Below are 24,507 nucleotides of genomic sequence, written 5' to 3' on the forward strand. Positions count from 1 at the left end.
CTGTGTTACAAATGCACCTTCCTTGACCATCAAGTCCTGGAGTGGGACTTGAACCCAGAACTTGTGGCTCAGAGGCAGGGACACTACTCACTGAACCACAACAATGAGATCACATTGCAACCTACCTGCATAATAGGTACTGTATGGAATATTGCAACTCCTCTTCCATTTAGGTATAATAAAACCAATTTGGGCATGGTAGCAAGATTAAAGATAGTGAATCTGTTGGGGAGAAACCCAGTGCATGGTTGAACTAAATAATTCAAGTCCCTGTAGTTTCAAGTAATCTATCCATCCAGACTAATAAGTTTTGTGTACGCATGAATGTAGTTGTCTTCTTGCTTTCAGATTGGCCTGTGCTTTATCATGAGGTCTTGCCATCTATATGGCGGCCATTATAGTTCCACATCAAATTTGAAAAGTCGACATGTTGAGATTAGCAATCATGGTTGCTAATCTCATTCCATAACAAAAAACAGCCTCTAATATTTAGACTAGGCACTTTACAGCCTTCCGGACTGAATATTGAGTTCAACAATTTTAGATCATGAACTCTCTCCTCCATCCCCACTCCCTTTCCGATTTTCCCCCCCTCCCTTTTTTTTTTCCAATAATTTATATAGATTTTTCTTTTCCCACCTATTTCCATTATTTTTAAATGTATTTCCATCCATTGTTTTATCTTTACCTTTTAGCCTTTTTTGATTCCTTCACCCCACCCCCACTAGGGCTATCTGTACCTTGCTTGTCCTGCTTTCTATCCTTAATTAGCACATTCTTTAGATAATATCACCACCTTCAACACCTCTTTGTCCTTTTGTCTGTGACATCTTTTGGTTATCTCCACCTATCACTGGCCCTCTATCCAGCTCTACTTGTCCCACCCTCCCTTTAAACCAGCTTATATTTCACCTCTCTTCTATTTTTACTTAGTTCTGTTGAAGGGTTATTCGGACTCGAAACGTTAACTGTGTTTCTCTCCACAGATGCTGCCAGACCTGCTGAGTTTTTCCAGGTATTTTTGTTTTTGTTTTGGATTTCCAGCATCCGCAGTTTTTTGCTTTTATCTAATATTTAGCTATCCACCCATTTGTTGATTTTGAATGGCAGGGACTGGGGAGGAGATATATGAAGTTCCTTGAACCAACTGAAAGAACTTTGTGATGAAGCAATACATAGTTACAGAACTAACCTTTTAGTTGTCAGTGAAAAATTAAGAGATCTGTTAACCACAGACTTTTATTTCAATAAAAAATAGATTTTGAATGGGATCCATTGTACTTTTAATAACTGTATCTGTAAAGTTAGTTGTTGTGCACTTAATATTTGGCAAAGCTTTGTTTGCATGAACCTGTTATCTTATCTAGCTGAGAATACTACAGCCCAAATTGGTGAGGTCTTGGCGAAAGTTGAGTCCACTCGAGCACACCCTGATGGCAAGCCAGATGGCATGGCAGTTATATCGCAAATGCACCCTGTCCTGGAGCAAGTGACTGTTACAGAAGTTGTTCAAAGCCAAAGTCTGCCTTCCATGCATGAGCCTATACATAACCAAGATAATACAACTGAAACAAAATCTCACACAAGACAAGGATACTCTACGAAGGCAGAGTCTCATAGCATACACAAGCAGATGTCTGATCAGGATACTCCCTACAGTGTAGGCCAGGTCTCCGGGCAGTTCAACCTAGAACGTATGGATAGCAAAGAATCTCTACACAGCCAGCTACACAGTGCCGTTGTCAAGGCACTAGCCAGTTCTGGCGACCGTATTCCTTCATCTGACCCTTCAAGTACTGGCCAGCAGGGTAAGAGCCAGTCTTTTTGAATGAAGAAGCACAATACACTCTAATCAAAAACATTGGGTTCCTGTACTTGATTTATCTTTGTCCCTCGACATGCTGAATCTTCACTATCACTGACATCTGTCTCTCCATTTTTTTGATCAGCTGCTGGTAATATCTGATTGCTTGGTGGTGATTTGAATTTGTTCTTTATGGGTCTGGGTTTCCTCTTGGTTTGTACAACTCTACAACTAAATTCTTGTCTCAATTTAAGATTATAACCATCCCTGAGCACTCTTGGTTTCCTTGAAATGATTGTCGCCTTCTGCCCTCCTTTGCATGCTGTAGAGTTTAGAAAAAAAAAGTGGTGCCATTAATCTTCAAAACAGCATTATGATTTACATGTGTTTTTCAGCAAGGTTGAAGGAAGTTGTTCATTTCCATTGGCCAGAGCGTTTAGTGTGTTTAATGTGGTATTGTTTTGGTATGCTTGTGCTGTCTAATTTACATGCTGTAAATGTTCTTAAAAAGTAGGATCAAGAATGCTCCTGTGAAGTCTGCTGTGATTTGATGAAATAGTGTTATTCCAACATATCAATTTACTAATTGAATATTCGGCTACACAGAACTGAAAACTTCAAAATCAATAAAGCACACCTGTTAAATCGTGTTGGTGAACATGTCAAATTTAACATCTCTCTGATTTGAATGTTGACACTTCTACAAAGTTAACATTGTAAAGACTGCTAAAACAGTTGCTGCAGATCAGTACACATGCTACTTTTAGCACTCGCCTCTAATATTTGGGGAAGAAAGTAAAGTTTTTTTGAGCATCTCTCTGGTCAAACACTTATGAAAACTTTAAGCTGTCAGATAATTTATTCCTGCGTCAGTTAACCTTAACAGGAGGACCAGAGCAACAGTGAGGAGTGATATTAGGCTGCTGTCTTTCACAGTGGGCAACTGAGATTCTGCTGCTTTCTCGGATCTAAATGAGGATTAATGACAAGGATCATTCACCTGTCTATACTGTCAACTGTCAAAAACAAGAAATTCTATCATCTTTTTGAGTGTAGTCACTGTGCAGAAAAAAACATTGCAACCAAAGGATTGACAAATTGTGCTGAATTCAAACCTTTTTGTCTTGCTTCCTCTTATCTTGATCTCAGAGCTTTCAGAATCCCAGTCACTGGATGTAAAAGTCAACGACCAACATAGTCCTGCAGACCACACACCTACCCGCACTCCTCCCAGCACTCCCACAAAATTAGATGATGGTAAGATCCACTGAGCAGTTAAGGTTGTTTAACTTTAAAGCATGGTGATTTGTGACTTTGTTTAGATTTTGATGAAGTTATTTACGTGTGTGTGTAACTTCCAAAAACTGCTTTGTCTTTTAATTGAGCAATAATGTACAAAGAAGTGTGCATGAAATTATTATATTTATTTGGAGAACAGCAGGAAACTGATAAATGCAGCAATGAAATTAGTTATAAAATTGGCAGTAAACTAAATTCCAGTAGAAATTTTGCCTGCATACTTGCAGAGGTAACTTCACAATCAGTGATGTGGTTTGACTTAAGTCAATTGCGAGAGGTTTTCATTTTTGAGTATTGCTGACTGAAATGATCAAAGTACAGTCCAAAAAAATAAGCATGAGGAGTACATTGCACACTTCTTGTTCATTGCTGTTGTTGGATTACACCTCTCTGTCAGAATCTCTAGCCCAGCAAAAGCACTCGAGGCTGAGATTGACTCTTAGCAGAGGTGGGTGGGGGCAGGGAAGAAAAACACAGCTGGATAAATATGTTGTTAGAAGTGGTATTTTGGTTCTCTGCTGCTGAGATGACTGAGGAAAGAAGACAGGACAAGATAAAACAATGGAAATGTGATAGATGAATAGTCTGCAGCTTTGGAGTCAAAAACAAAGGAATTGAATGTATTATATAATGCCTTAGAATGAGATCAAGACATTGCCCAAGTGTTTTGCACATCTAATTACAAGGCTTTTTTCAAATTTAGTGATTGTTATTTTTGACATGGTGTACTTAGAAGAAATGGGTGCTTTTGAACCTATATTTCCAAAAGCTCTCCACCACTGGGGATTTTCCTCAACTCCTCATGTCTGGATATTTTCCAGACTAACTGATAGAGATTGATTGCTATGATCAGTCAACAACTCCGTTATGGTCGTATCATAGGACTACCAGGATGGTAGAAGATGAACTAAATAGATATTGGTCTTGTTCCATCTAGAAATCCCTGTTATGAAGACAAAGATATAGCCATTCTCCATAAATAACTCTACAAACAAGAATGAAAAGTATGGGTGGAATTTTACGCCAGCAGGATTTTATGTTGCCCAAAATAGTCATTTGGTAGTACAGAACTTGAGTATTGCTGAAAAAAGAGACACGTTGAAGCTTTTCATCTTGTATTCATCAGGACACTTCGCAAGAATACCAATATAAGGAGAAAACAACAATTTATACTGTATGTGAAGAGAGTGCTGATTGGTTAGCAAGTGGACTCTGGTAGAGGTGTTGCCCTGTAGAATGCATCAGTGATGGTGATTGACAGTTAACTGCCAAGCATTGTTTGAAATTTAAACCAGGCAGCTTGACCTTGATTGGTCAAGGCATTGCCCTGAGGAATGAGTCAGTAAATGGCTGTAACTTATTTTGTTTAGCTGAAACAGGCACAATGTGTATACATGTTCTTTCTGTCTGCAAAGAAAAGGGCCCTGTGTATTAGTATATGTGGCTTCCAGTACACGCAAATGTGCCACACTGCGAGCTTGACTGACTATCTTAAATTGGTTGCCAGCGTAATTCTTAGCACATTGAGGATTATTTAGCTAATGCTGGACAGTCTTTTGAGTTTTGCAAGCATGGGCTGGTTGGGTACAGTCTGTACCTTGCCCGTTGCAAACAGCGGCTGGGACATGCTGTTTGATATGATCTGCCGGTCTTTGGGACATACGGCCTACATACCTAACATCACACTGGCACTGAAACTCATACCACATTACTCATTTGTATGATAGAACGTCTTTCTGGCTTGACAGCAGCATCCTGTTAGTGGCAAATGCCACTAGTGTTGCTACTGCATAGTTTTCAGACAGGAGGAATATGAACCCACATTGCGCCTGTTTCAGCTGAAAAAAAAATAAGTAACAGCCATTCACTGACTCATTCCTCAGGGCAATGCCTCAACCAATCAGGGCCAAGTTGCCTGGTTTAAATTTCAAACAATGGTTGGCAGTTAACTGTCAGTCACCATTGCTGGTGCATTCTCAATGGCAAAGCCTCTACCAATCAGAGTCCACTTGCCAACCAATCAGCACTCTCTTCACATACCGTGTAAATTGTTATTCTCCCCTTCTGTTGGTATTCTTGTGAAGTGTCCTGATGAGTGCAAGGTTAAAATCTTCAACATGTCTCTTTTTTTTCAGCAGTTTCCCAAAATATGGGGTGGAATTTTACAGCCCCAGCCCCCACCACACCTGGCAACATTTGTTGAGAGAGAAATATGAGCATAAGAACTCACTGCCCCATTGAATATTTCAATCAGGGTATTTAGTATTCACCAGACCCATTGAAACCAGCAATATTTCCTCCATTGGATAGTCTCACTGCACTCTAGCAGCACCTAGAATTGAATATCATTCAAGTTCTGGTGTGGGATTCGACCCATAATGTAACAACTTGCAAACAAGAATGCAATTAATTGAGTTAAACTGAGTTAGGTGTGAGAAAAGACCATTTTAGTACATCAGGCCAATTCCAACCAAGTCTCTTTTTATTCACTCGTGGGATGTGGCTGTCGCTGTCTAGGCCAGCATTTATTGCCTAACCCCAATTGCCCTTGAGAAGGTGTTGGCGAGCTGCCTTCTTGAACTGCTACATTCCATGTGGTGTAGGTACATCCACAGTACTGTTTGGGAGGCAGTTTCAGGATTTTGCCCCAGTGACAATGAAGGAACAGCAATATATTTCCAAGTCAGGATGGTGACTAGCTTGGAGGGCAGCTTCCAGGTGGTAGTGTTCACCTGTGGATGATTGTTCAACCATGGACTCGCACCAACACGTATATATTCCTACTTTAAGTAACATGCATGCTCTTTTCCCCTACGTCCATGGGGTGAAAAAAACAAGCTGTGCTATTGATATCTCTAACTCTCAATTTCTTTCTCATTGATTGGGAAGCATTTGTGTAGAACTGTCCCTCAGGAGATTAGGTGGGTTTGAGTCCATTATAAAGTCTATTGTATTTGGGCTGCAGAAGAAACTGTCCTCAAGGGCCCTCTCTCATCCCAGGCATTACTTAGAAAAGGTGTTGAGCAACAGGTTCTTGCAGGGAAAATCGAAAGGTTTAGGGAAAGTGTTAAAAGAAAACATCTCTTTGTCCCCAATTTGAGCTGCAGAGTGTTTTATATCACCCAAAAATGTACAAATATTTTAATTTATTTGAAGTCCAATTTGAACTTTGGACCAGAATAAAAGTCCTTTGAATAAATTCTAACTATGGCACAGAATAATGTAGCGTTCTCAGAAGTTAATTGGTTGGTTATGTAAAATGGTGTAATCTGATTCTTGTACCTGTGCACTTTCTGCCATGTTAGAATCACTGTCCTGTTGTAGTTCTTCCATTCACTGATCTCATCTGATTTCTCTGTTCTGTAATAATTGTATATTCTGTTTTTTTTTGTTTAACACAAACGGCTGTTATGAATGCATAGATTTTTCTTCTTGTGCTTTTTTTTCCTCCACCCGCCTTCCTGTGGCTGCATTACAAACAGGAGCTGGATGTGCTAAAGAGTACCTGTTACCATAGTAAGTATTGTGCATTCATGTATAGAGCTGCTTCAGTTAACCCTGCGAGACTTGCGTGCATGGCTTCCAGCTTTCGCATTCCTGTTTTCACTTCCATTTCTTCTTGGTTAATTGCCTACTTAAAGCTGCGACACCTTCTTGAAATTTTAGAAATTTGTTTTACTTTACCCCCTTGTTTTCTCACAAGGACCAACATATATTCCTTAATTTTTGATGAGCGTGCACAACTCTCTTGGCTATCAGATAAATTTCCAGTTTAATTTTATCTGGACATCTTGTATTCTGAGAAGAGCATATACCTTTCAAATGAATTTGTTACTGTTGTTTAATTTTAATTCCTTGATGGATTTTTGAATTGTGTGTTGTGTGCTGTGAAGGATGTGTGATAAATCCCGCACCTGGTGTTCAGAGTAAGTCTGTATGGTAAACACACTAAGATGCTGAATATTTTGCAATATTTCTGCGTTTCTAGTTTCCTTTTTTCAGATTATATAATTTTACGTGGCTGCTTCAAAAGTATCGTTGACAAAATTTCAGGAATACGAATAAAATACTACTTACATTTTCTGACTCTTTAAAGTGTATAAGTAAGTAACTAACTGACTAAATCAGGTTTTAGGAAGTGGCTGCAAAGCTGTCTAACCCGTTACAATTCAATGACTTCTTGACGTACAGCCTAGAAATTACTTGCCAATATTTGTCATCAAATGTCTAATGTATTCAAATGATATTTCTTTGTCCATTATTTTAACAGGAATAAACGCATTTAAAATGAAATTTTATTAGTTCCATTACAATAGTGAGTAGAGGAAGGTCATGAATGTTTATTCTCTACACTTGAGTTAAAAGTGCAGTCATTGAACTTCAGTCCTTTCTGTGAAAAGTAACTAAACTAAGAATTTCTGTTAGCCATGGTGCTCTGTCAGCTTGCTGCTGCTCTGTGCCAAAGCTGCTACTCCCCTATATTTTGTTTACGTTAGTCTTTACCTCAGGCTAGAGCAAAGCTTAAAATGATCCTTAACTTTGAGAAAATATAGAGATCTACTTTATGACCAGAATTATAAAGAATGGCTATTGGACAAGCCCTGAGGTTCAAATATTTTGTAACCATGGCATTGTATTGTGACATGATGGACAGGGAGACAGGAAAAAGAAGCAAGGGCCTGTAATAAGGGGCAGTAGATATTCTGTAATGGAAGGCAAATTCAGAACGTCAGGAGTTTATACAAAAGAGTAACAAACCCAGGATGGCAAAAATGTTCAAGATTTCTAAGAAATGGCCACTTGCTGTGTTGGATCACTGGTTTGTTGTGGGTAAGTGAGTTATCATGGAACAATTTATCATGGACAGATGTAGCTTTCTTGCCTGCATTCATCTTCTAAATAGAATTAAAGCCATCAGCTTTATGAATTGTGGCACAGTGCCAGATAATGGGTTCACGTTACTGGAAAAATCTTCAAATACTGCTTTTAGTGAGTGGGAGATTGATTCCTTCCAATTATAATATAGTTTAATTTGACTTAATAAAGTTCTTTGCAGGGTATATTAGTGGTGAAGAAAATTTTAGTAGAAGATTGGCACTTCTGACAGCACAGCACTCTCTCAGTAGGTCATTGCATTCATCATGAGTCTCTGGAAGTTGATTTTAGAAATTATTTGCATCTATATTTTTTGCCTTAACCACTCACGCAGTAGTAGCGAGTTCCACATTCGCTGACACTGACAAAATACTTAACTATTACCATATCCTTTATTTGTTAAATAATTATATACCCCCTTGCCCAAGACTGGGATTATTCTTTTCAGAAGCATAGCACTGGCACATATTTTGTGCAAGTATGCCACTGAGCAAGTGCATTAACATGCTACTTGATGCCATGGCTGTATGAATATTTGAACTTGCACTTCTGAGTGGTGATTTTGTAATCTCATCATAGTCTAAGATGATCTCATTGGAGACTGGGTGCTTCCACACACAAAGTGAAGAATGACCGTTGTCAATGCACCTTATCAGTGCAGTCTTTCAACTGATGTCTGAGGAGATGTTAGAGTGGAAATTCCAAAAATTATTTTTATCCCTTTTTATAGCCGCTAGTGTGAAAGGTTTAAAATTGGAAGGACACAGAGTTCTTCTCAAAGGGTACTAGGGAGGAATGAGGCCATGGAATGATATGAACATAAGGGTGATAATTGATGCTGCTGCTGGACTGAGAGCCAATGTATGTCAGTGAACACAGTGGCTATTGGTAAATGAAACTTTATGGTTAGAACAATGACTTCCATTAAAAAATACTATATAAATATAACAGTGTCATTTGGTAGTACAGAACTTGAGTATTGCTGAAAAAAGAGACATACAATATAAATTGTTGTTTTCCCCCTTTGGTATGCTTGCAAAGTGTCCTGATGAGTGCAAGACAAAAAGTTTCGACATATCTCTTTTTCCAGTAATACTCAATGTAACAAATGTTAGAAGTATTACATAGGATATAAGGCACAGAAACAGGCATTCTACCCAACTATCCATACCGGTGTTTATACTTTACTCGAGCAATTTAAAGAAGGAGAGACAGACAGAGGTTTTAGTGAAAGAATTCCAGAGCTTGGGGTGCAATCAGCTGAAGGCATGACCACCAGTAGTGGAGCAAAGAAAGTGAGGGGGATTTACAAAACCAGACTTGGAGGGGCACAGAGTTTTTCTCAGAGGGTACTAGGGAGAAGCGAGGCCATGGGGGTAATATAAACACGGGTGAGAATTTAAATTTATGATGCTGCTGGACTGAGAGCCAATGTACGTCAATGAACACTGTGGTCACGGGTGAACGAAACTTGATGCGAGTCAGGATTTGGGCAGCAGAGCTTTGAATGATGGAGGTTTACTGAGGGTGGGAGATGGGATGCTGGCCAGGAGTGCATTGGAATAATTAGAGAAAAGCTCTGAACTAGTTGGGGAACTAGAGAATAACTGAAATAAAATTACTATTTTTGGTGATTGACCATCTAATATTAGTGTGCTTATGTGGTTACAAAAGAATACCATGCTTTACAGCAGGGCGAAGAGATTGTGTACCCAAACCAAAACTTGCGCTGTCACTTAATTGTGTTGTCCTCTCTTTTATAAATTATTCAGAATTGCAAGTGGAACAGACATGCAAGGATGACAGTGCTGCAACTTTCCAACAGTCCCTGCCAGAACTCACCCCTGATGAGCCCTCAGAAGTGCTGACCTTCCCGACTTTGGGAAACGAGGAGTCGGACAGCCCAAGCAAAGATCTGAGTAGGAAGCTTGATGAGCTGACCACAGCTGAGCTCCAAGAAGTGCCCTCCCCACCACCACCTGAGCAGGTGCCAACGCCACCAGCTGAGGAAGTGGCAGATGCAGCCAGCGACGAGTCTCCCAGCAAGTCACCTTCGAAGAAGAAGAAAAAGTTCCGCACTCCTTCCTTCCTGAAGAAGAATAAGAAAAAAAGCGACTCCTAAAAAACAAAGCCTGGTCTTTACCTGGGGAAGGCAGGATGCCCCCGTTTCACAGATCGATTCTAATTAATTTCTAGAATGTGCAAGGTTGTATCGTTTAGTGTTATGTCTTATTAAAAAAAAACATGTAACTGAATGCAAAGAAACGTCTAGTATAGCTCGATTGGTATGGAAAGTAACAGGACATTTTTTTTGACACAAAACAAAAAGAGGTGCTAATCCTTTCAGTGCAGTAGGTGCAACCCACTAAGTGTTTAATTGCAGCATGGTTTGCCACTTCGGGGTTGATCTAGAAGAATAATGAAACCAGAGGAAGCCTTTTTTAATAAGATTATATTGTAATGATGAATTAATTGCATTGATATTGTAGTAATGACCTATGTTTTATCACAGGTGTGTAAGACAACCTGCGCATGACTGTTAAATGCCAGCCATCTGCAATGCTGCCTAAATGGTGTAGGGATGTGTTTAAAGGTTATTACCATGTGGCTTGTAAATTGGCACAGATCATGAGTTGCTTACTTTATATAATGAAAAAGAATGCTCTAGGTAAATTGCTGAATCGTGAATCCATTTAAGGCAGATTTCCCTTTTGTTCATCTGCACACACACATTTTTAAAGCAATTGAATGATGCAGCCCATTGGTAAATTTGGTGTGGTATCTGTCAAGAGTGCCTAGGTTCTAGCCTGGGAATCGTTGTACAGTGAGTTTCCCAGCTTTGGATATTTTCTCTAAGCAAGACCATGGGCATGCCTAGTGTTGCTTTTGTGAATCTCCCAGCAACTAATTCAGCAGTTTAACATTAATTGGTTGACTGGATCTGGTGACTCATTTACGCAACTTTGCTTGCCATACCAGTCCAAGAATATTGTGTGGTTGTCTGAAAGGGAAAAAAAAAAATAGGTACACAACATGCTCTTCTGTTAGTGAAATACAGTTTAGATAAATATGATGGCAAAGTCATGCTTTAATGCTGGAATCGTATATTGAAAAAAATTTAAGACTTGCATTTATATAGTGCTCTATCGCATCTCTAGAGAAATCTCTCCAGTTACTTTGAAGTGCAGTGATTGTTTATGTAGGCAAATGTGGCATTTAAAGGATGTCTTGTTTAACCAGAATTCTATGAAATGGCCAACATGTTGTGTCCTGGTTTTTTTATGTATTGATTTGAAGTATAACAGATTCAGCAACAAAAGAGTTACTGTATCGCTAAGAATTATTTGACATCAGAGGAAATGACTAGAAAGGAGAGGGTCCATTTTTACCCTGTGCCAGGGCCATTCACCATTACTAATGGAGGAAATAAGTTTTTTCATAAATCCTACAATGTGAACAATATAACAAGAAAAATGTCCACTTAAGGCTTGTTTTAATTAGGCAGCAGCCAAAGCTATTTGGAATCTGTCATGTACATGTTGCGTGACCTATCCTGTCTTTGCTAAACAGGGAGTAGAACAAGCCTCTGCTGAACATTCTTAATTCTTCCCCATGATGTTGGATATGGAAATTTCACTGCTCCATGATGATTAAAACTTGTAGTTTGGTAAACTAAATTGCTCTGATAAATGTGAAGAAGTTTACAACATGAGAAAATTATAAGAGAAAAAAAAAATTGTGCAATGTTTTGTAGGATTGATGGAATCCTACAAAATGTACTGGGGAAGGTATTGGTATATGTAAATGATATCATTTGGAGCTAACCCCCTCTGTGCAAGAAATTTCAGGCAGCACTGCCTACAGCTTCTAGCTGAAATTCCTCCATTCCCACTGGGAAGCCCTGGTTTGGGTATCTGTGTAACTTTTATGCTGGAGATGTGACAACACGGTCCACGTGTTGAGGTCCAGCTGCTGCCTTCCCCTTTCAAAGCAGGTCTGTTAGTGGGTTGAGGCAGGGCCGTAGTGGAAGTGGCAGCAAAACAAAAAGCAAGGAGTATAATTTGCAAATAAGATGTAATGAGGACTGCATGGCATCGCTGGCTTTCTGCTTGTATTCTACCCTTGTATGACTTCTGTACACTAAGCAGTTTTAATCTTTTTGTTAATCAGTTATAATTGTCAGACTTGAATATTAACCACATACCATCTGCTAATTATTCCAGTTTTGATTCTTGTTTCAGTTCTTAATTATCATCTCCACTTATACAAAAGATTTGTAAACTCTTTGATTTTTATTCTATCTTTCCAATTCTTGTATTACTAAATGAAGTAAAAGAATTTATTACTTTTATGAAGAAAATCATTAATTTTGGTTTTTTTAAGTTTCATTGTAACATGTTTGAGTTTCGCCTACGAATAAAATCCTTTCTTTAAACCTTACGGTGGAATAATGTTTCCTTTAGTCGAGGCAGGAACACTGATCACTGGCAGTCTCCTTTATTTCTCTTTGTGGACAGAGACCTAGGCATCCTGCTCAGAGACCTCTGCCAAAGCTGCTCTGAAGTACATTACTGTGAGCTGAGTGGAAAACAGTTCTGGATTTAACCTTCTGCTCTGTAGGAGATAACAAGGATAGAAATCTGAAATTAAAAATCAAAGCTGGAAATGCACCGATCTGAAGGGGAGAGGCTCAAACTCACAGATGTGTACCCAGTGTCTCCTGAACAGAAGTGCAAAAATAGGCTGGATATATAAGGTAACAGCACACTGGGTAAATCAGAACACACAATATGGAAATGGGTTAAAACAAAAGACAAATTTAGGACTGATTAGAAGGCCATTCTTCACATGGAACGGACTCCTCAGTAGGGCAGTGGAGACATTTACCATGGAATCATTTAAAAAACCATTTTCTGTGATTGGAGAGAAGGATAAGTTCTCCTTGTATGGTTGAGATCAGATGGCCTCCCTCCTCTAGCCCTCTTATGAAGACATCTGTCTTGTATATAAAGAAGTAAATTAGGTTGAAGTTTTTAAAATTATGTACAAAACAATGCAACAATGCCATCTCAGTTAATGGTATCAAAATACAGAAGCAGACTTAGCTACATAATCCATCCACATTTATTTTTAAGTGAACAGTTTAATTCAAGAATGGCCAGTTTCCTATGGGCACTGTTGGTTTTAGCATTAATTCTAAAGAGGCCAAGTGATTTATATTTTACTTGGAAACCAGTATTTCCAGTCCTGCTGAAGCTTTCTGCAAATTGCAATTACCTGTAATTCACCAGTTTTGTTACATGTGGTTGTGTTGTGTCAGATCACCTAGTCTTTCTTTGGTATTGATCATATCATCAATTAACAGATTTAAACAAAAGCAAAAGACTGGATGCTGGAAATACTTGACCAATTGAGCAGCATCTGTGGAGAGAGAGGCACAATCAGGTAGAAATTTACACCAAGCTAAGGAAGGAGTGTCAGGAGGGGTGACTAAAAGCTTTGAAAAGGAGGTAGGTATTAAGGAGTGTGTTAAAAGAGAGAAGCAAAAAGGTTGAGGGGGAATTCCAGAGCTTAAGGCCTAGGCAGCTGAAGCATGCCAATGGTGGGGCAAGAAATGATGGTGCAGCACTCCCTCAGTAATGTTTTCAAATGAGACTTGAACCCACAAGCTTCTGTCTTGGAGTGGAAGTGCTACCACTGAGCCAAAACTGAGGCCTAAAGAGACATCATTACCATTGCTCAACTGGTCAAGATACAAATAGCTGAATCCCTACAGGCCAGAATAATCCCAGATCCATTCCACACAGAAATAATTACGGCGACAATGTACAGCTATGAAATAAAAGCAAAATACTGCGGATGCTGGAAACCTGAAATAAAAACAGAAAATGCTGGAAAACGCAGCAGGTCTGACAGCATCTCTGGAGAAAGAAAGAGTTAATGTTACGAGTCCGTATGACTCTTCTGCAAGAATGCCTGCAGTTTACTGGCTGGCAGCTATGAAATGTTGCCCCAGTTTAAACGTTTTCACGAGACAAGAAGAAATTTGGCAAATCACTGTGGTCGTTCCAAAGAATCAAGTTCACACTGGGCAGAAATTTTCGCTCGGCGGGCGGGGGTACATCCAACCCGCTCGGGCGTGAAATGACACGCGTTGATGTCGGCCGAGCATGCCGATGTCAACATGCAATCACGCGATAGTTGTCGGTGAGCATGCGCCGGAGCCAGCAGCGTGCCCACCGACAATTAAAAGGCCATTAAGTAATCGATGTAAATTTTTCACTGCCCATTCAACTTAACGGATGGCGGGCAGGTGAAAAGGCCAAGCGGCCTTTGCATTTATTTGGAAACCTAATCCATGGGCGGGATGAGGTTTCCAAAAGCAAATAAAAATAAAAACTTAAATTTTTCATAAATAATGTGTCCCTGCTCATGTGACAGTCACATGAGGGGACATGTTTTATATTTTTATTTTCTTTATTTTTTTTAATATCGCTTCATCTCCGAGGCAGTCCGTGCCTCAGGGAGATTATGCAGCGCTCACTCACGCGCAGGCATGAAGTTCATGCTCGGCCCGCTCGTATTTCTCCCCCCTACCCCCCAGCACAGGCAGTACCCAGCCTGAAATCGCAGCGTGGTGCCGATCTAACTGCCCCTGCCAAGCCCGCCCGCCAAGGGCAAAGTTCTGTCCATTGATTCTAGGTTCCTTTGAATGAATTTGGTGATTTGGTAAATGTACCTCTCCCAGTCCTATCTCTGGTAAATTTGTTCCCTAGTTTCTTTACTATTTGCTTGTTCGGTTATTTAAATTCTAACATCCTGTATTATTTTTCAGTGGACACGAGTGTTGATCAGCCTGAGTAAATTGTAAAGTCAGTCAATGGAAACCTTTGAGTATAAGGTGCACAGATGGAAGCAATTTGTTAGTTCCCATCTCAGATACTGGCACCAGAGGCAGTTGCAAGAGGGAAAAGCAATGAAGAAACACGTCTGGAAACGAGTAAGAATCAAAAAAAAAAAATCAGGGTGAGTTGCACTTTTTCCCCCATTTTTTTAATATTAGTCAAGGACCCCTAGGTTAGGTATAACAATTATATGGAGTAAAGTTCCTTCTGCTCTACTAACAATATGCCTCTCTGATTGAGACTGACAGGAAATTTTATGCTGGGTGCCCATACCCAGCTGCAACTAAACTGATCCAAACTCATCTTTAATAGGGTGTAATAGCCTACGGCCAAGGCCAAAAGCGAACAAAGGACCCAGAACTAAAGCAAAATACTATGGATGCTGCGAATCTGAAATCAAAATAGAAGATGTTGGAAATATTCAGCAGGTCAGGCAGCATCAGTGGAGAGACAAACAGTGTTAAAGTTTCAGGTTGATGACCTTTCATCACGACAGGTTGGAGTATGACCCACTGCACGACCTAATCTTCCAAGTTGCACACCCTTATCCTTAATGAAGCTGAAGCTCTAATATAGTCCTGAAAACAGACTCCCACGCAAAGAAGTAGTATAAATGAGCAACAAATTATGCCGTGAGGACGAGGAGGAAGAATATTAAAAAACCTTTGACAATATTATGATTCAATTCATTCAAGTCACTAACTGTATAGAACCGTTCCCTGTACCCTCAATATTAAGTTACACATTTATATCACATTTCTTTTTCAAACAGATATTTTTTCCCGATGCTCATTTGCTTGATATTCCCAACTAGGGTTAAGTAAGTATCAGCTGCTATAAGTTTCTTTTTTTAAAAAGACTCTGCTTGCTCTTGCTCCAAGTGTGAATTCGGTGTGGTCTTCCCTTTAAAGTTTACATGGCCACTTTGCTCCTTCTGTTCTTCACTCTGTTTTCTTCACTTTAGGAATCGTAAGAAGTGCAAGCGGGAAGAGGAAGGTGAAGCTGGTCATGGTGAAACACACCTCTGCTCCTGCCAGCCAGTAAACTGCAGGCAAAACACAAGAACATTCAGTCTATTCACTATCTTTGGCTGCAACACATAAACACCACACCTCCTTCAGGCCCTATTTGACAGGAAGATTACAATCTGAACACTCAGTTGCAGTCCCCCCTCTTGCCTTCAGAGCAACATTCCTTACATTTATTTTAAACGTTCTTGAGCTATTCCTTGTTTTCAAATCCCTCCATGGCCTTGCCTCTCCCAGCCCAGCAAACCCTCCAAGAGATCTGCACTCCTCGTGCATCCCCGATTTTACTCATTGCACCATTGGCCAATCTGTCTTCAGCTACCCTAAGCTCTGGAATTTCCTCCCTAAACCTCTCCACCTTTCTCCTCAATATTTTTCCAGGTAGCATCCTTGATTATTCAAGGGTCTCCGAACCACAGTTTATGCCATGATTTTACTAAAGGGCAGGAGGGAGGCCCAAGTCTATCTCAGCCAGAAGGGGTTTCGAACCCTGAGCTGTTGGCATTATTCTGAACCGCATGCTAGTCGTCTAGTCAACTGAGCTAACTGCCCCCCAAACTCGCTTCCACTAAGGCGCTCCTTAAAACTTAACTCTGACGAGACTTCGTCATAAAATCTCCTTGTGTGGCTTGGTGTCAGATCTTGTTTGAAAAGTTTCCTGTGAAGTGTCTTGGGGCGCTTTACTACATTAGAGGTGCTATATAAATGCAAGTTGTTATTGCCAAGGCAACCTTTCTGACTTCCCTTGGGATTTACTCAGGAGATCAAGCAATGTGTGCGCTTAATTTTTCACTTGGCTAACAGTGGAGTTTTGTATAATATTGAGAACTGTACTGAAAATTGGAATTAAAAGCCCTTTTCTTTGGTCAGTAAACAACATAATGTGATCATTCTTGGGTTTCTATCACTCAGTGATTTTATTTTAACTTCTCCAAGCAAGAAAGTAAAATTATTCAAATAAATAACAAAACACAGTGTTTGTAAAATTATCCATAAACTTTGATAACCATTAGCCTATTATAAAAGAGTCAAATATGTTAATTATAAATAGTATACTGGAATAATTCTGGTCTCTTGAGCATTCATGGTTTTATTTGCTTTCCCCATTGCTGCCATGCTTTTGGCTGTCTATGGGCTAAGCTCTGGAATTGCCTACCTCTCCTTCCTCCTCTTCGTCGATCTGTAAAACCTACCTCTTTGACAGAGTACCTTAGTATCTCCTTATAGCTTGGTGTGAAGTGCCTTGGGACATTTACTACAGTAAGGTGCTATATGAATGAAAGCTATTCATGTTCAGAGCAATCTGGAGTTAAAACGCCAACGGAAAACTTTTAATGAAACATTTGCTAAAAGTAATCAGCAGGAAATTTCACCCCAGTATTTGCCTTTAATGATAGAACTAATTAAAGAATGAATCTCTTTTCTCACCGGTAGCTGCCATGATTGGTCCCAAAGCTCGAGCCAAAGCCCCCAAACTGCGAAGAATTCCCATCACTGTTCCTTTTTGATGAGCTGCACCTAATTTAAAAACAAAAGTCTCATTTTATTGCAACTTTGCAATTTTTCTCATCCCCAATCAATTTTCTCAAGGACTTCCACGACTCGAGATATCCCTTCTCAATTGTCAGCCTTGGCTTAACTGATAGCACAAACGCTGTTGAAACAGGTGGTCATAAGAATATAAATAAGAGCAGGAGTAGGCCACATGGTTCCTCAAGCCTGTTCTGCCATTCAGTAAGATCATGGTTGATCTTGTACATCAACTGTACTTTTCCCCCCATCCCCATATCCCTTGATTCCCTTAATGTCCAAAAATGTATCAGTCTCAGTCTTGAATCTGCTCAACAGCTAAGCGTCCATAGAATTCCAAAGATTTGCAGCCCTTTGAGTGAAGAATTCTTTCCTCATCTCAGACCTGTATGGCCAACCCCCTCTCCTGAGATTACGACTACTAGTTATAGATTCTCTAGCCACAGGAAATAGCCTCCTGTCCCTGGGACGGGGGCTCCTTCAATCTTGCATCTAAAAGTTACTTCAGCTGATTGAGACAGTCCTTTCTCTGAGGAAATTTCCAGTGATAACTTTCAATATTATGAGGAGAGGCTGCAAAAAGTTTATACTGGAGAGGGAAGGTGGCTCCAAGGTGAAATGGTTAAATATTTTTTGTAACCTAGAGGTATTAAGGGATATGGGGCAAAGGCAGGTGATGTGGTGTTAGGACACATCTTAGATATGCTCTCATTGAATGGTAGAACAAGAGCAGTAGTGGTTTTGATTACTCATCCAGTAATATGAGGTCTGGGTTAATGATCTAGAGATCAGGAAACTAATGATAGTTGTAGAAAACGCATCTAGTTCAATAATATCCTTTAGGAAAGGAATCCCTTCCCCTGAAATGGCCTAGCAAGCCACTTAAAACCACTAACACTGTTGGAGTGCCTTCACTACATGGACTGCACGGTTTAAGTGACTCACCACCACCTTCAGGAGCAATTAGGGATGGACAATAAATACTGGCTTGGCCAGTGACATACATATCTTATTGTTGATTTTTTTTAAAAAAAGGGTTAAATACATTCTTCTATTCCTATAACAGTCAAGATTCTAAGCAATACAGAAAACTTTAAAAGCACATGTAACTTAATGTAAACATCTATAACTTGGACATGAGTTCAGAACAAACAGTTTGGATTTAACTGTGTCATATACAAGATAATAGAATCAAGAGCCCAAGGGGCGATGAAAGTGGGTGGGTAGTGTGAGCAAATTCAAGAAGGAAACTGATAGATACTTAACAGGAAAAGCAATGGAGTATGAAGGATAGAGTGAGGTTTCAGATTTTATTTCAAAATTTTGGGACAATCAAGGGAGATGCAAATTACCCTTTCTAATCCTCTCCATTCCTATGTTCAAAGCACTAAAAAGTGCTGTATGTTTTGACTGCATCTAGCACATAGCTATTATGCTGACTTACCATATCCTGACACCAGGGCAGACAGGCAGGGAATGACTATAGCAGCAGCTAGAAGAAAACAAGAAAAGTCAAAACATCAATATCATTCTGAATAAAGGTTGCTCTGCTCTGTCACTCGGTACTGAAGGTTCCTTCCACAAGTCACTGTATGGGGCCGTGGAGCCGTTAAAGCTCCCCTCCCTTCACCACATGGAACTAACCAGTTGGCAGTGTTCCAGCCACAGAACATCACAACCTCTGACTCTTAATCAGCCTGCAAATCCTTCCCACTTCTTAAAGCCACTTTTCTCCAAGGAAAGAATGTGAGGATACAAATACAGCAACAGCTAATTGATTTAACGTATCGATACCGGGATTTTATCCAGATGGAAGATGAGAAATGTTTTTTATGCAGCCAGTTACGATGATCTAGATTGCACTGCCTGAAAGGGAGATGGAAGAAAATTCAATGGTAACTTTCAAAAGGGAATTGGATATATAATTGGAAGGGAAAAATTTGCAGGGCTATGGGGAAAGAGCCAGGGGAGTGGGACAAATTGGATAGCTCTTCCACACAGCCAGTATTGCCAAATGGCCATCTTCTGCGCGGAAAGATTTTTTGATACTCTGGTAGCAAATCAGACTGGAAACAAGTGTAGAAATTCACAGGAATTGGTCACAGGATGTCAAATTTAATTCTATGACCTTTTCCAGTTTGATGACCTGTCATCTCCTCGCAGGGAAGCATTGCCTTGTGAGAATATGCCAGGGATGGCCAGCGGGGAGCAGCATTTAATAAGCTTTCGGCCTAGGGCCCTTAGAATGTCCCAACAGAAGTATCATACAACAGAGGGCCATTCAGCCCATTGTGCCTGTGCCAGCTCTTTGAAAATGCAGTCCAAATAGATGCCACACCTCAGCTTTCCCACCATAAACATTCAAAATTCTCTTGTACATGCCCAATCACCTTTATGAAAGTTCCTATCGAATCTGATTCCACCACCCTTTCAAGTCCATTCCAGAACTTAACAAGCTCCTATGTGATGAAATTTCTGCTTAATTCCCCTTTCATTCTTTAACCAATTATTTTAAATCTATGTACCCTGGTTACCAATTCACTTGCCATAGGAAGCAGTTTCCCTCTACTTTTACTATAAATACCCCTCATAATTGAATACCCCTTTTAAACTTCCCCTTGGTCTTCTCTAATCTAAGGAGAATAATCCCAGTTTATCTAGACTCTCCACATAACTGAAGCTCTGCATTCTTGTTGTAGTCCTAGTAAATCTCCTCTGCACCATCTCCAAGGCCTAGACATCCAGAACCGTACACAATACTCTAGCTAAGACCTAACCAGAGATTTGTAGAAGTAAACTTTGCAACCTGAATGCAGAAGGCCAGAACTCTGAGTTGCAACCAGGATGGGAGGAGTGCGCAGTTGATCTAGCCCCACTACTCCGCAGGTCGCACCATTAGTGTAAATGTTTAATTTACTCACCAAAATGACCAAGTATTTACCTTCGCTATTGTTAGACTCAGAATAAAAGAGAGTTTAATCAGATTTCTTTCAATAACCTCAATGATTGATTTATTATAAAACACAACTTTTTTTAAAACAAGTTGCAGGAACTGGCTAACACAATTTGTAATCTGGAAGTGTAACTATCTATCCCTCTTAAAATACGCCAGCGTGCGTGCATGCACACGCACGCACAAACACAAACAAGTGACAAACAAATAGGGTCCCTGCAGAGATGGTTGAAGAAAAACTTTTTAAAAGGATCAAGTTCGTGAGGTTTTGGCTCTGTCAATCTGGTGCTCCCTCACATATAGATTTGATAGTGGTTTTCAAAATTATATGGGATAGATATAGAATTAGAACCTTCACAGAGAGCATTTGACCCTTGCATCAACTCCAAACTGAAGAATAATCAGGGCAAGAGGTAATGTTGAACATAATCACACAGTATTACATAGAATTTACCATTCGAAAACAGGCCATTGGCCCAACAGGTCCATGCCGGTGTTCATGCCCCACATGAGTCTCCTCCCACCCTCCTTCATCTAATCCAATGTCCTTCCCTGATCTGAGAAAGAAAGGAATAGAAGGATATACTTATCTAGCTTCCCCTTAAATGTATCTATGCTACCCGTCTCAACAGCTGCCCCATGATAGCAAGTTCCACATTCTACTCAAAATATAAATAGAAAATGTTGGAAATACTCAGCAAGTCAGTTAGCATCTGTGGAGAGAGAAACAGTTAACATTTTAGGTTGTTGAGCTTTCTGGTCTTAACCATAGCAGTGGAGAAAACTTATCCACATCTATCTTATCAGACCCCTTAATACTTTTAAAGACCTCTATCAACCCTTGTGTCTTTTTTCTATTCAGTCTTTCCTGAGGGATATAACCCTTCAGTTCTGGTATCATCCTAATAAACCTCTTTTGCACCTTCTCCAGTGCCACTATATCCTTTTAATAGTAGAGATCAGAGCTGTTCTCTAATTGTGGTATAATCAAAGTCAACCAGTCTTTCATCAATGCATCAGGATATTGGCAGTCACTGTTGAGGAGGTGGGGCATATTACACAGGCTGAAAGATGAGTGAAATGATTAAATGGATTATATAAAATAAAATTATACCTCATCAGCCCTGGTGAAAGAACAGATTAATTCCTTAGGTCACAACACCTCTGATGGTCTACACCCAAAATTGCCCAGCATTTTCTGTTCTTTTATTTGTGCTATTTTTAAAATAGCTGCTTAAAAAGTGTAGCATTGTTTGGATAGGTTTACAATGAAGCCAATCAAACAATCTCTGCTTTTCAAATAAAAGTTTTTATTACTCCATAAACTTCAGCGCATCAAAAGCTGACGTCTATATCCTAACTCTCACCAAGTCTCTATCACCTGCTATTGCCCGCTGATCTACACTGGCTCCAAGTCATAAAATGTCTCAACTTTAGAATTCAAATCCTTGTGTTCAAATCATATAAATATACGAATTAGGAGCAGGAGGCCCCTTGATCATGCTCCACCTTTCAATAACATCACGGCTGATCTGATTGTAACCTCAGCTTCACATTCCCACCTACCCCTCTGGCCTGGCCACTCTCTCAACTCCTACATCCCTCCGAGATGACTACACTCCTCCAATTCTGGCCTTTTGAGCATCCCTGATTCCTGCATCAAGGTATTGGCAGCTGTGCCTTCAGCTGTCTAGGTGCTAAGCTCTGGAATTCCCTCTTTCCCCCTTTAAAATGCTGCTTAAAACCGACCTCTTTGAACAAACATTTGGTCACCTGTCCCAATATGTCCATCTTTGGCTCAGTATCAAATTTTGTTTGATTACACTCCCGTGAAGCTCTTTGGGTCGCTTTACTATGTTAAAGATGCCATATAAATGAACATACTGTTCATTTTATTAACTTACCAAATGAGTAGAATAGAAGTCCGATGTACAGGACAGGCACGGTGTTGGCCCAACCAATGATAAGAAAAGCTGGGATTAGCAGGGCAATTGCCTGAAGAAGAAATATGTCATGAAAAGAGTCCTTTCCACTGCTAGTCACACACTTGCCGAGTTCATGAGCTGGATTTTATGTCCACACCCCCTCCACCCCCCCCCCACCACCAGTTCCGCCCATGACCAAGCCTACTTGCTCTGTCCCTGCCACAATTTCATTAGTGGCAGGGGAGGCATTGGGCAGCTTGCCTGCCTGTGACTTAATTGAGGCCCTACTTTAGGGCCTCATCCGCTGCCAGCATCAGGAGAGGCCCACGCCAAGCATCCAGCCTGGCAGCTCTCACTGCATAGGCTGATAGCAGGCAAGAGGGGGTCCTCTTTAACAAGCCCCATGGGCCCATTAGAGGGTGTGTCTCCAACCCCACCCCTGTCCTGGGTTGTTCCTGACCTGTCTACATAGGCCTACCCACCCCCTTCACCTGGATCTCCTAGCCTGGCTCCGCATCCCTCCACTCACCTTTCACTCTGTCTCTGGCTCCTCAGTGTAGGGTATTGTAATCTCAGCAGTGGCCACCACTCCTGGAACCAGAGAGTGCATTTGATTGGCCAGCAGCTCTCTGAGGCGGGACTTCCTGCCCAGGTGGTGGCAGAAGTCCTGCCTTAAACCAATTAACCCCCCTCTGAGCATTTAATGCCTGCGGGGCTAGCTGCCAGAGTGTGGGAGAACTCGCTCCCGACTTTTTCGCAGGGGCGGGGTGTGTCATGGAGACCCAGGCACTCCATTAAATCCAGTCCCATAAATTAGAGCTCCCCCTGATTTCTCAAGTGGTTCAGGGAGTGAATCACTGAGTACAAAGAGCACGTTTGACTCACAACCATAAAGTCATTATGGCACGGAAGGAGGCTATTCAGCGCATCAAGCGCACTCCAGCTCTCTGTAGAGCAATCCATTCAGTCCCATTTTCCTGCTCCACCCCATCTCCCTGCAGGTTTATTTTCCACATGTGAACATCCAATTTCCTTTTGAAATCATTGATCGTCTCCACTTCTACCACCCTCGTTGGCAGTGAGTTCCAGGTCAGGAGAGTGTGTAAAAAAAAAACATTCTTCCCCTCTGTATCTCTTGCCCAAAACCTTAAATCTGTCTCTCCTAGTCCTTAGTTAATGCAAAAAGCTTTTCTTTGTCTACCTTACCTAAACCTGTCATAACCTTGTCGACCAAATCTCCCTTAATCTCCTTTGTTCCAAGGAGAATGACCCTAATTCTTCAACCTAATCTTGCAGTTAAAACCCTGCAACCATACTGGTAAATCTCCTGTACACCTTCTCAAGGACCTTCCCATTCTTCCTAAAGTGCAGTGACCAGAACTGAATACAACACACGAGTTGTGGCTTTATAAAAGTTTAGCTTATTCCCTGTTTTTTGTACTCAACGCCTCTATTTATGAAGCCCAGCATTCCACATGCTTTGCTAACTACTCTCTCAATAGGTCCTACCATTTTCAAAGATCTGTGCACATGAACTCCCAAGTCCCTCTGCCTCTGCACACTTGTTAAAACTGTGACATTAATACATTGTCTCTCCCTGTCCTTTGTCAAAAAGAAAATCAGATTACACCTCTCTGTATTGAATAGCCTGTCCATTCTACTCGAACATCTTTGTCCTAGTATCATCCTCACTGTTTTCCAAACCTCTAAGTTTGGTATCATCAGCAAATTTTCAAATTTTACTCTGTATTCCAGTATGCACTCTGGCCTAGTTCAGCTATTCCTTGACACAGCAGTGCTCATATTTGGATTCTTGTCTCTGGGTTAGGAAGACTGGGGGCGTGTGGGGGTGATTTAAAAAAAAAGGATCAGCCATTAATCTCACTCCTGACACTGATGCAGCTCCCCCTGCTGGAACTGCAGTGTGTGGATTTGGATGTGCGGACAAGATCAGACTCACAAATGATGCCTCCCATTGTCAAAAAGCCTGCAAACATTCACCAACAGACAAATAAACAGGGAGGGGCGACTGTCACCTGCAGAATTGTACATATCCCAGCAAGGGAGTCAATAACTTAAAATGTGATGGCAAACTGTTGAGAAAAGGGGGGGAACCGCGCAAAAGGTTAATCAAGTGGCATACTGCAAGGATTAACCCTGCACGAAATGAAGCTGCAAGTCAGAATTC

General features: G+C 40.6%; 2 protein-coding genes across 9 annotated transcripts in view; one reads left to right on the forward strand and one right to left on the reverse strand.

Moving 5' to 3' along the window:
* Positions 1-12,418, forward strand: part of add1 (adducin 1 (alpha)) — a 196,230-nt gene extending 183,812 nt beyond the window's left edge. For 3 of the 8 annotated variants that reach the window (XM_078561049.1, XM_078561058.1, XM_078561039.1), the window contains 3 exons: positions 1,368-1,808; positions 2,954-3,061; positions 9,751-12,418. In XM_078561049.1, the coding sequence (XP_078417175.1) occupies positions 1,368-1,808; positions 2,954-3,061; positions 9,751-10,100 (899 nt within the window). In that variant the 3' untranslated portion in view covers positions 10,101-12,418. Of the gene's footprint in view, positions 1-1,367; positions 1,809-2,953; positions 3,062-6,585; positions 6,620-9,750 lie in introns of all 8 variants that reach the window. The other 5 variants (XM_078561094.1, XM_078561102.1, XM_078561084.1 and 2 more) reach the window with 3 other exon arrangements.
* Positions 11,537-24,507, reverse strand: part of slc75a1 (solute carrier family 75 member 1) — a 57,548-nt gene continuing 44,577 nt past the window's right edge. The window contains exons 10-13 of the mRNA XM_078561150.1: positions 22,299-22,389; positions 18,886-18,933; positions 17,340-17,429; positions 11,537-15,928 (exon numbers count right to left, since the gene is read on the reverse strand). Coding sequence (XP_078417276.1) covers positions 15,825-15,928; positions 17,340-17,429; positions 18,886-18,933; positions 22,299-22,389 — 333 coding nt within the window. The 3' untranslated portion in view covers positions 11,537-15,824. The remainder of the gene's footprint in view (positions 15,929-17,339; positions 17,430-18,885; positions 18,934-22,298; positions 22,390-24,507) is intronic.

Source organism: Cetorhinus maximus, chromosome 2 (assembly GCF_964194155.1).
Source record: "Cetorhinus maximus chromosome 2, sCetMax3.hap1.1, whole genome shotgun sequence".
In the NCBI taxonomy this organism is placed as follows: domain Eukaryota; kingdom Metazoa; phylum Chordata; class Chondrichthyes; order Lamniformes; family Cetorhinidae; genus Cetorhinus; species Cetorhinus maximus.